This window comes from Sphaerodactylus townsendi, linkage group LG02 (assembly GCF_021028975.2).
Source record: "Sphaerodactylus townsendi isolate TG3544 linkage group LG02, MPM_Stown_v2.3, whole genome shotgun sequence".
NCBI classification, from domain to species: Eukaryota; Metazoa; Chordata; class Lepidosauria; order Squamata; family Sphaerodactylidae; genus Sphaerodactylus; species Sphaerodactylus townsendi.
Window position 1 is genome coordinate 135,856,812 of NC_059426.1, and position 12,716 is coordinate 135,869,527.

Genomic DNA, 12,716 nt, shown 5'->3' on the forward strand with positions numbered 1-12,716 from the left:
AAAAACCCACCAGAACCATTTGGAACTAGGCTATCTAACACACAAATCCAGATGGGGAGCTCCACAGTGGCCAGGGACAGTGCTGCTAAGGCAGTACTGTCCCGCATCCAAAGGGGCTTCAGGAGTGCAAGACAAACACACACAAAGAAAAACCCCAGCCACCCAGGAAAATTGCACTGGCAAAGTCCAACCCCTTGCAATGCTGGAACACATAATCAAAGCACTCTTGACAGTTGGCCATCCAGCCTCTCTTTAAAAACCTCCAAAGGAGACTCTACCACACTCAGAGGTAGTGCATTCCACTGTCTAATAGTCCTTACTGTCAGGAAGTTTTTCCCGAAGTTCAGGTGGAATCTCTTTTCCTTCACCTCGAACCCATTACTCCTTGTCCTCTCTCACACACACACACACACACACACTCCCCCAAAAAGAGCTAGAGACAAAGTCTAGGAAGGAGACCAGAAAGAGAATGGAAGGGAACACGGAAGAGGCTTCCCCTTGGTTGTGGGTTCGACCAGCAAGAAGATCAAAGGGAGCTGGGATAAGTCCTCTGTGGAGGTTCCCAACAAGGCCAGGGAGAAGATGGGGAAGGTACAGTCAAAAGACACGCTTCAGAACCCAGTCGCAGGACAGAGTGATGTGGCAGGATCGCTAGATATCTTGCCGGAGCAAAAGGAGACAAGGTTAACACCCACAGCGCCAGGAAAAGAGGAAGCAAAGCCAGATCTCCACCCAGATAAGGGAACCTCTGTGCCCAGCAGACAACAGGACCAGAGAATGGGCTGGAGGTACTGGGGCCCCTGAGCGGAACACAGGAGCCAAAACAGCCACTCAACAGCCAGAACCCATGCTATGACTACTATTTCAGGGCCCGACCAATCATATGGCAGAAATTTCAAACATGGTGGGGCAGCCATGTTTTCCTGCACCCCACTGGCAGAGAAGATAAAGTGTACAAAGTTTATTCAAGTAACACTTTTCATTTAAGTATTTGATTCAGTAATCTGGAAAAGATGCCAGAAACAATGCTTGACTTTAAAAAAGACAATTTATGCAATTACTTTTACTTTCTTTTTAGAAAATCACAATCTTGTTGGTGTACTAATTGAATACTTTAGACTGCTGGGGGTGGGGGGGAGGTATCCAAGAGTGCAAATAAGCAGATCAGGTTAAAAAAAAATTGTTAAACACAATTACTGAAGCCTCAACTTGATTTCAGTAAAGGCAACATTTCCCCTTCATTTTACAATAACAATGTACTGCAAATAGAATACTGTTTTTCTATAAAAGTTAAATGCAATTTATTACTCTAATACTCCATTATGAGTATAGTACTTTTCTTCCAGTTTGACCTGATACATTTAGTTTTCTAATGTAAAAATGGGGAAATACAATTGCCACATCTTCCAAATCCCAATATGGCAAATCATTACGCCAGTTCCAAGAAACAGTGGTACTTCTACGTTGTTTGACTATGTTGATTAGTCTCTGAACTGTGTATAGATACAACTTATGACATTAGCAAATATATTCTAAATATGACTTCTACTAACTATTGTGCCACAAACACATTATCCCATAGACCTGAAGTATCACTGTTATCAAAGACTCCAGCCTGACATTAATTTTTATTTATTGATATCTCACTTTTCTACTCAATTTGGTCCCAAAACAGCTAACAAGAGAGGGAAAATGTAAGAAATAAACAGGAAAATGGGGAAGACTTCCAAACAGCAAGTGGGTCTTCCATCTCTATCCAGCTCACCCTCAGACTAACAGCCACAGGGTGAAAATCCTTTGGCTCTTGCCCTGTGGCTCATGCCTCAAGACAAGATGTGGCTTAAATATGTGTTTGCAGAGAGCAGAACAAACTCAGCAAAATGTTATTCAGTTGCTGTTAGCTAGCAGGAGCTTCCACAATTCCTCCCCTGCCAAAAAACTTTGTACTTTTAACATATAATTTCTTTTAAAGGATACAATTTTTTTAAGAATCCAGGCAAAGTCTGGCTGCGTCCTGACTAGCTCCCTGAAAAAGAACAGCAGCAGTGAGGAAGCCTCCATCTTCAGTGAACAGAGCTCACTGGTGGCCCAGGAGATGTGCTGCAGGGCTCCCACACCTGTGTCCAATTTGTTTTATGTGCCTTTAAATGAGCTTAATATTTGCACTGGGGAAACACAAAATAAAGATTTTATTAAAAATTCTATCTAAAATTGTTAAACCTGATAGCTTTTGAGATCATTCAAACCAAATTCTTTTTTTTCTTTACAAAACAACTTGGGTGTACCCTTTAAAAATTATTTTTAGCATATAATCAGGATGTTTTCTTGAAACTTCTTATACAAATGGTGATGTCAGAAGTTGTTAACACATTACAAATAATCAAAAGTGACAGTTTATTTACAATGTGGAGCAATAGGAACAACTTAGCTTAAAATTTAAAACTTCATTACTCTACTACTTGATGAATAGGATACACCTCAAAAATTTTGCAGTGCAAAATATAGTGAACACTAAAATATAGGTACACCATTTAGTATTTATTATATGCATTTTATATACATTATTTTTAAACAGCTGTACTTTTGCTATGTTGTACAATCTTAAAAATTTGCTGATTCATAGTTTGTAAAACAGAAAACTTACAAAACTCATCAAAACTCGCAAACTGATCAGAAAGATTTTTCGTGGAAGACTAGAAAAAATACTTTATTGTCGTAATCATGCAGTTACACAAACAAAATCTTATAGTTACACCATAAACTGAAGCACATCTGAAAAAAATAAATCAAAGCAAGGAATAACTTCCAAACACGGCCAATTTCTGACTCTTGATTCAACTACTGTTGCATTCTATCTGAACTGCAAATAAAAACATTTCTCACTTCAAAAATTCTGAAATGACTTTCTGGAATCAACTTTACTCCAGACATGTAACTAGGAAAAAAGTCTGTTGGTAACTTTTAAAACTATTACATGTCCCATTTTTAGTCTATTTTAGACTGTTTGAAGAGTGCCATAATAGATATACAGGGCCCCTCAACACACTACATAAAAAGGATATAAAGACCAACAAAAAGTGAAATAAATAATAGGCCATTAGCCAGATGGGTAATCCTTGATAAATAAATCTTGTAAATACAGTAAGATGTACAAAATATCACATAGTGATAGGATGCCAAGATTAATTTTAAAAGTTCATTGGGGAGGGCTGGGGGCATTTTACGTTCCTTTGTGTCTCATTTACACCCTTCTTTACAGTCCTTTAGGAAGCCAGTTTATGCAATGATGAATTAGCATCCTGATGTAAGGACTTGACTGAGGTTTGTTAGGCAACAAAGGGAACCGTCTGGTTACAGGCTAGCAAGATAGCTGTGGTTTAGGGTTCTATAATGCAGAAAAACATTATCCATACAATCTTGAGCACTGTTGTTACAGGCTAAATATATATAAAAGACATATAAAAACTAGAATTTTATCCAAATATTTTGTGCAACTAATGCTAAATATTTTAAGTTAATTCCTTTTTTAAAAAGCAAAATAAAGGTTTAAAAGGGGAATCTGTGGCATTTGACTGATAAACAGAAGATACTAAGAAATGCAAAGAAAGCTACTCTTGGAGCTCACTTCCCTCCCACAAGAGCACCACATTTCTAACCCTAAGGCAGCACAGAGTCCAAAATAAAAGTCTTTAATAAGATCCAATTCCACGTTCGTTGAAAGACACACCTAGAGAACAGACAAATGCACAGTTCATATCCAGTCAAGGCTACAAATACTGGTTTGTTTCCCCCCCTCCCCAAAATACAGTAATTACATTTACATAAATCAGCCCATCGTCATTCATGACATCGTGATTTTGCCAACTGAAACCTGCCCCAAACACATAGTCTCTGCTGAGGCAGATGGCATGTAGTGTCTCATCAGTAACCGCTTTAGTGATGGCAGTGATGCATTCCCTCTTTTTGTCCGGGCAAACCTGCTATAGGCAACGCAGGTTTGCTTTATTGGGTCACACAAATACTTTTGCCAGCGCATCGGCTCCTGCACTTGCAATATATGCTTTTGACGGGTGAAAAGCCACATCATAAATGGATTCATCCAACTTTTTCCTATGGGCTGTTATTTCTTGCACGCATGTTTTGCTGTCCAAATTCCATAATCTAATAGAACAGTCATGGCCTGTATGAAGATACAAAAGGGGCAGGGTGAGGGTTTGAGATGTTGCAAAAAGGCATTACAAAACCTTAAGACTACACCAGAGATGGGCTAACTTACTTCCAGACATCAAGTAGATTCCATTAGGGTCTACAGCTAAACTTGTGACTGCATCCAAGTGAGCCACCATAGAATGAATCATTTTACCTAAGGGCAAGTACAGACAGTGTAAGAACACCTAAGCATTTATAGTTTGACATGATAATAGATTCAAAGCATCAATACAATGAGACCACAAAAAAGTAATGCAGTGTGTATGTGTGTGCTGGCCCACAGAAACAACCATTAGTAAAATAACATGTTGCAAATTAATATAATTTCATTGTCAGCCACATATAAAACCAGCAATTTACAAATATGCATATTGTGTTATGAATACCAAACATACATATTTAAACCAGAACTGCAAGGTAGTATGGATCAGAACAGGAATTCCAAAATAGAGGTCTTGTAGTGAGAAGGAAACAAATTGCAGCAAAAAGAACATTACAGATTTGTTAAAGGCAAAAATGCCTGTGTCAGCCAAACACGAAGACAAGAAGAAGTCAATGGAAAGTGCTGTAAATCAGTTTCACTCTCACTGTGCTTCTTCAGGACTTTCCCCAAACACATGCCATAATCACACTTTGCACTGCTATGCTACTGTCTTCTTAACTAAAGATGGAACATCGTGTTCTGTGCCCCCCCCCCTCCCCAGAGGCACACATGTGAGTTTGTCAGCTGGAGAGACTTTCAGTTTTTCCAGCAATAGGAAATGCAAGGTGTGATTATGGTATATGGATCATTAGTATATAGACAAGTGGGGGCCCTCAAGAAACTTCTGGGGAGAAGGTATTCCCTCGTCTTTGTTTCTTACCCTCTCCTTCTACTTGACTGCTTCTCTTGCTCCATCCTGCCATCACTTCTCTCTCACCCTCATGCCTGTCATTCTCTATCACCTGCTCATCACTGTATGTTTCTTTTTGCCCCCCTCATCCCATAAGTCTTTCTTTCTGCCCCCACATCATCGCTCTCTCTTTCTGCCCTCCTATCCCAAGCATGTTCTCTATCTCTTTCTGCCCCCACTTCATCAATCTCTCTCTCTCTTTCTGCTCCTCTCCTCATCCCAGCACTCTGTTTCCCCCACCACATTGCTGCTCTGCAGCTCACTCAAGAGTTGTTCCAGGTCTACTGAGACCTCCCCCCTTCTATTGCCAAAGGTACTGGGGAGACACTTGGGACATGGTATATAAATTTGGGTTCATGCATCCTATTGTTTGTGGACATCAAGCTAGTGCACTCATCAAGATGACATTTTGGATTGTTTGAAATTCAAGATTACAGATTTTCAAACAAAACCAGAAGTGATTTGTAATTCAAATACTGAAGCTGCACAAAATGCAGAATAAGAGGGGGAAATTAGTTGTTAACTTGAGGCAGGTGACTTCTCTAATCATGGCTCCCAGTCCTCACATCTCAAACACAAACTTCAGCAACTTTACACTGCAGCTTCATATGTGAAGAGTGCACCAGATGCTACCTTTCTGTCCTCAGCTTAAGACGTAAACAGAGTTTGGTCGGAACCTCACCCGTTTTATTGTCGAAAAACTTGATGTGCCGATCTTCATGAGCTGTTATTGTTACAGGTAGGGTTGGATGACTTACTACCCTGTTAATATGATTGTTTGACTGTAAACCTGAAAAAGTTGATAACAAGTTCAATGGGTTACATTTCAAAATATTGAAAGCTCTCACAATTACTGAAGTGCAGAACACATTATTTCATTAGAGAACACTGTGCTAGAAATTGCTACTAAAGCTGTGTATTAGAGTTGCCAAGAGTTGGTTTCATCCTGAACCAAAAGACCATTCCAACAGAGACATCCCAGTACTTTATTTGCTGATTAATCATTCAAATTTCCGCAGGGCCTGTAAAACGGACCTGTTCCGCCAGGCATTTTGCCAGCCAGGAGGAGCGTGATTCCATCATCTAGGCCTCCCAGTGGAAAAAACCGCTCGGGAGGGGCTACTCGCCATCACATTCATCTTTGGTTTTTTAATCTATAATATGCTGTACTGTTATGGGTGTTAATAATATTTTATTGTTATTATATTATTATTTTATAGTTGTTCACCACCCTGAGCTCTTCGGGGAGGGTGGCCAATAAGCCCAAATAATAAATAAAATAAATAATAAATAATTGGGTTTGATCCAACCATCACCAGATGCAAATTTTCCCTGCCTTCCCTTTCCTCCAGCAGCACCTTTCAATCCTAAAAAGACAGTACCTGGACTCACAGGATCTGTGTGAATACATACGTCTGAATGGGCTGTGCTGAAGTGAGGAACAGAATCAGGCTAAACTTCCCCTTCTAAATTCCTGTGATCCACAAGCAAAAGAGGTAGGGGATGATTTCACTTCATTCCCCTTCTCAGCCTCAAAACCTCCACTTGCCTTTTTTGTCTATGCAGGTCCCCATAACACCTTGCATCATCTTTGCAAGGGTCAACAAGCACTGGGGGCGGGGGGCATCTCTGTGTGTGGTACACTGGTGGCTGGCTGGAAACAATCCATTACTTTTATTATAAGTGGAATATCTGATATTTCATAGAATATTCAGGGATGGCAGGCAATGAAAAGAAGGCAGAAGAAGAGCATAAACTACCACTTACAATGCTTTACTGAGTCAAATTCTGAAAGTCCTAACTGGATTGGTGAAATGAAGAGCATTTACTCTGCAAACTGGACTGCAGTCTTTTTCTTTTTTATGCCTCTTTGAAGTAATACATTATAATTCACCAATTTTACAGACAGGGATTCCCTCAGGCCACCCAGAGAGTTCAAAGCTGAGTATGGATCTAAATCTAATCCTCCCAATTTTTTAAAAAATGTTTTCATTTAATCTCTTTTGTTACTTTGGCATCTATCTGGTCAACAACAACAACAGAACTGTGGCAACAGAAGTCCTCTGTGAGAAGCTCACATACATCACTAAGTAAAAGGTTCATTCAAGCAAGAATATGAGATTTTAAATCGGACAGTGACAGGAAATAAGGATTTTTCCTGTGTTCTTAGTTCAAAACATTTGTAAAACAATACAGCAGCTACAGAGGAGAGGAACAAGGAATAATTTTTAACTTACCAGAATCTGTCTGTGAGGAAAGCAATACCAGTGACTGGGATGTTTCCAAATCATAGATGACTGTGTTACCACTACTAAATGATGTCACCATATGAGCAGGATCACAACCTATGAAGTCAACTGATGTGGGTATTCCATACTCTGAAGCAGAAGAAATAAAATGGCCTCTATTAAGAGAATTCTTCAACCCAATTTCTACAGTCATCTGGATATTGATCATAAATACCCTTAATATTCTATTTTTAATCTATGTAACAATTTAAACCAACTGATGGATTTAGAAAAAATCCAATCAACTGTCCATTTATTTGAAATCAGACTGTATTGTTCACAGACTACCTAACAGTTACCACTCTAAATTTTTTTATTTCTTAAAGAACAGCTAGTGGATTTTTTAGAGATACAGAAAACAGCAGGTGTCTACACCAGTCTTCTTAAGTCCATGGGTCAGGCCCCTCAGGCAAGTCAAGGAGTCCCATCTGCTAGGTCAGGTGCCCTTACAGAGCATTATTTTTGGTGTCTTTTGTCAGACCTGCTGCTACTGAACATGCACAGTCAGCCAGCACACAATCCTCTTGCTTCTCTTTCTAAGCACATTAGAAAGAACAGCAGGATAGCAAGGTGACGTCGCTCAGTGGTGGATAAAATGCTTCGATGCACCTGGCTCTTGGCTTGTTCCTCATTATGGTAACCTTCTGAAGCTCACATTGTGCTTTCTCTTGCTCTGATGACCACGGTCCTAAACTCAATATCAATGAAGTCGTAAGTCTGGCTTCACCTCCTCTTGTCATAAGACTCTGATGCTACGTTTTGGCTGCTCAGTTGGTACCAGGTCTGGAATAGTTGAAAACCACTGATCTACAGTATTATTGCAAATATCAACTTTGGATTCATTTCTGGAAAAGCTGATACTCGGTAGTTAATTTTTTAAAAAATCTACTCTTAATTCCTTCATCTGCCTAACTTTTTAAATTTATTTAAGAAAGAGACACCTTACCTCTATTTCCATTATAAGTGCAAATGCAGGGCACTTTTTCTGGTGGATTCCATAATCTAATAGTGCCATCTGCTGAGCAAGACAGTAAGTGATTCTTTATACCACTGTAAGCAAGACCCCAGACAGCATCTGCGTGAGCAATTAATGTGCCAGCTAGAACGTTTGGCTCTGTAGCAGGGAAAAGAAAACAAAATTAATCAATCTCAGATGAAAATTCAAAATGTTATTTAGTGTGGCTAACGTATTAAAACACATTACCGCATATACCAAGGATGCTTACCATATGTATCATACGGATCCACGTTGGGGCTAGGCATATTCCACCACTGTATCGTTGCATCAATGCCACCACTAAAACATCGTTCTCCATTAGAACTAATTGCCAGAGACAATACAGGACCACTATTTAAAAAAAACACACACAAACACAAAATTGGTTCATTATGATTTAAAATATTATTATAAACCACGATACGCAAAAACAGTGTGTGGCAGTTTTTTGCACTGAAGCATATTACTGAAATAGTAAATGTGGAAATACTTACATGTGGGCTCTGAATGTATAGATGGGTTCTACGTCTAAAGAGGCACTCCTGCGAGAAAGAAGCCAAAAGGGGATGTCAGTGTGCACAATCCCAGCAAACATTAATTGTAAAAGTTCACACAAAGCAAATAGCTAAACATGTACTTGCTTTTTGGCAGGAACTGTTTTTTGTAAGTTCCACAGTTTTAAAGTATGGTCTTCAGAGGCTGTAACCAGCACAGGCTCTACAGGATGAAAAGCTAATGCCCGCACTCCATCAAAATGGCTGCGTAGCGTATACTTAGGATTCCATGTTTTCCGAAAGGCATCTTTATTGGCTGGCAGCTGTAAGATAGCAGGAGGTTAACAACTATATGGAAGAAGAACAAATGAAAGATCTGGTGGACTCTTCAGTGACACATATATACCAAAATTAACGCGTTATAGATATCACCACATGTACATTTAGTATATAGCTTCTAGAAATCTGCTTCACTAGAATTGTGTTGCATAGCTCAGGAACAAATTAGCACCATCTTGTGACTTTAACAGACTACTGATAACCAAACCTTTTAATTACAAAAAACCTGCGGAGAGATTCTTCAAGATGTATACCAACTATGCCTGCCAAAGTCTCACTAATGAGAAGCTATCCAAGGGCATTTCCTGAAGTCAAACAAGGATTTCCACATTTTGCAAGACTCTTCCTTTACAAGTACCTGTTTCCTGCTGCCCAATTCCTATTTTTTATTCTACTGCAGTATATCATACTCCCTGTCCTTTTCCATTCAATCTTGTCTGTCTTCACATGTTTTTGATTTTGTAAAAAATCAAATTCTGATCACAAAACTATTTTCCAGGAATTAGTTATCCCCAAGTCAATAGTTGGATCCAATGAACCATGAACAGATTGAATTCATTGTCCAGACTTCTCCCTACTTCGTTTGCAGCCTCCTGTGTTCCTGAAAAGTTGGGGATTTCTAAAAAAAAGTTCCTAAAAGTGTTCCTAAAAAAAAAAGTTCCTAAAGTGTTCCTAAAAAAGTTAACAGGATGGAGCCCAGAGAAAATTGGCAGAAATTATCTTCCTCAGCTTTTCTGCAAGCTGTTCTGTGAATGGAGCAAGGCATCTTGAAAAGGAATGCTTGATCCATTCTGTCAATTACCCCTTTCTGCTGCAACTCTCCGAAGGGTTCCCGCATGCTTAGGAACAGCTTTTGGAGGGTATCACAGCAGGCTGCAGGAGGGAGAGAGAGGGGTGACCCATGATTCACTGAATCCAACTCACACAAAAAAATGAGAGAAAAATAAAATCAACATTTAAGTGCCAACTACAACTTTGTTCTTGCTCATTTTTGCATAGTAAAGAGCAAAATAAATATTTCTTCATGTTTCATCAAACCTTCCATTTCATTCTGTAATTTTATTCTAATTCAAACCCAATTTTACATAGGATTTTTCAAATAAATTTGCACTTACATCGTAACTGTAGTCTGCATCATTAGCTACTGTCAAGTCTGCAAGGTCTCCAAGGCCCAGAACACTTAACAGTACATCATCTGAACCCATAATAAATGGCTTGCCTCCTCCAGATGGAAATGTTATTGGCTCAGCTATAAGAGATAAAGATAGTTCCTTAAGTCTGGGAGATAAAATGTAAGAATTTAATGATGACAAAGTATCGCTGAACAATTCACAAGCCATTTTTTATTTTAAAAAGACATTTTGTATTAGCTTAAATAGTATTTTACATTTATCTCAATAAATCTTTGATAGGTCTGTATCGGCGAATTTCAAAAACCTCTTAAAATAATTGCAGTTGCTAACATTTATAAATATTATAAGGCTTGAATTTTTCATTTAGCTGGCCAAAAAACTGTAGTTTGGGTCTGGTAATTTAAAAAAGGAACAAAGTTTACAAAACTGATCTTTGAAGATTTGCTCTAGCTACTTTAGCCCTCTGTGCTTATCCAAAATCCCAATAAAGAGCATTCTGAAAAGAAGAAAACGATTTTTAACAATTCCCGTTCTCACTGCAAGGCTCCATACCACATAGATGTCAATTCTAATGGTCCCAGGTCATAGGTGTGGATGGGGATAGACAGAAGGTTGCAGTAGGAAGAGGATGGATCTGCAAATATCCATTCTGATTACTCCACATGTTTGCTGGAACCAGGACAGTGCCTGTTTTATGCATCATGTTTACTTTCTCAATATCTGAATAACTGCAGTTTCATTTCATACCTACACTTACCTTTCCAAGTCATTTATTTATGTATTTATTAGATTTGTTAATCGCCCCTCCCATGTCTGGCTCAGGGCTATGTACAATCAAAAGTGCAATACATAAAAACTTTTAACAAAAACCCATTAATTTAAAAGACAAAACAATACCCAAATAATAAAATAACCCACATAGTCCATAAAATCAGAAATGAATGAACCGGACTACACTAAAACCTGTGAAACCAAGCAGAGAAGTAAAACCCACCTAGGGGCTAAGGAAACACATAGCCCCAGGGGAGACTGATAGTCAAGGACCATCCTCAAATGGAATGCCTGGCAGAACAGCTCCGTTTTGCAGACCATACCCTTAAAAGGGCAGGTTGTACACTTTTATTCAAAATACTGTGTGTCCCTCTTTCCCTTTTGCAAATAATCTTTTATCCAAAATGTAAAATGGAGAAACTAGTTTAATTATAAAACATAGCATTACTGCACAACAGATTTACAGCATGTTTTTGTTGAGATGGTACAGATCTTTTTAAACGAACAATATTCAAGTCCAGTAGCCCCTTAAAGACCCACAAAAATTTCCAGATTTTGTGAGTCATTGTCACTTTCTCAGACACTGATGGTCTCTGGCAAAGTCACCTTTGATTCACAAAAAGCCTATGTCCTGGAAAAATTTGTTGGTCTTTAAAATGCTCCGGGACTTGACACTACGACAGACCACCCACCCACATGAAACTAGTTTTTTAAAGTTCTTTTTAAGCAATTTGCCCAGATAAAGATGGATTTACTCACTTTCCTAGTTTATACAAAAGAGCTTAATTTTCAGCGTTATCCTTGTCTACACTTTGATTTTACAAGAATGCACATCAGGCTACTTATACCACAAATCACTTTTCAGATGAATGTAGCTGTGTTTAATAAGTTCATATTATGTTAGCACTACTTTAATAAATATGGATTTGAATCCCATAGCACCTTAAAGACCAACAAGATTTTTAGGATATGAGCTTCTGAGAGCCAAAGCTGTCTTCATCAGATCTGACTAAGGGTATCTGACAAAGGAAACTTTGATTCTTCAAAGCTCATACCCACACAAAATGTTATTGGTCTCTAATGGACTATGAGGCTTGAATCTAGCTGTTCTACTGCAAGCCATTATGACTATCTTCCGGAACTATCTTATATAAATTTGTAGACCAGGAAATTAAGGATAAATCATTTTTACTGAAATTTTATGCATGCAGGGGCAAAACGTTTGCCATGTTTTAATTACATCAATTCTAATTTTATCTGCTTCTTCTACTGAAGCCCTAGCAGAAACAAAACAACACATAAATAGCTGAGAGAATCAGACTCAATAATAGAAACATGTATGGCATTGTGATGGACGGTTTAGAGCTCCACCCTCCAGTACCCTCAACCAATCACTTTCAAATGAAGGACTAGAATGTGGGGAAAAGGGAGGAATTTGGCAGTTCAACAGCTGGCAGAGTTGAGAGTTGTTGGGCTTTGGGTGTGAGAAGTGTTAGGAGATCTGATGGTTAGACCAGGAGTCCATTAGGGACTAGGTATTTTGAAAGATATCTAGAGTTGTGGGTGCTGTTCCTGGGAAAAGTTGTTAAAAA

The 12,716-nt window shown here is 38.7% G+C and overlaps 1 protein-coding gene across 4 annotated transcripts in view; it reads right to left on the reverse strand.

Moving 5' to 3' along the window:
- Positions 1 to 2,517: 2,517 nt before the first annotated feature.
- The window catches only part of STRN3 (striatin 3), a 52,105-nt gene continuing 41,906 nt past the window's right edge, over positions 2,518 to 12,716 (reverse strand). For all 4 annotated transcript variants that reach the window (XM_048484717.1, XM_048484718.1, XM_048484719.1 and 1 more), the window contains 9 exons: positions 10,336 to 10,469; positions 9,029 to 9,204; positions 8,882 to 8,929; positions 8,617 to 8,738; positions 8,337 to 8,504; positions 7,340 to 7,480; positions 5,785 to 5,892; positions 4,277 to 4,363; positions 2,518 to 4,180 (listed from right to left, as the gene is read on the reverse strand). In XM_048484717.1, the coding sequence (XP_048340674.1) occupies positions 4,011 to 4,180; positions 4,277 to 4,363; positions 5,785 to 5,892; positions 7,340 to 7,480; positions 8,337 to 8,504; positions 8,617 to 8,738; positions 8,882 to 8,929; positions 9,029 to 9,204; positions 10,336 to 10,469 (1,154 nt within the window). In that variant the 3' untranslated portion in view covers positions 2,518 to 4,010. The remainder of the gene's footprint in view (positions 4,181 to 4,276; positions 4,364 to 5,784; positions 5,893 to 7,339; positions 7,481 to 8,336; positions 8,505 to 8,616; positions 8,739 to 8,881; positions 8,930 to 9,028; positions 9,205 to 10,335; positions 10,470 to 12,716) is intronic.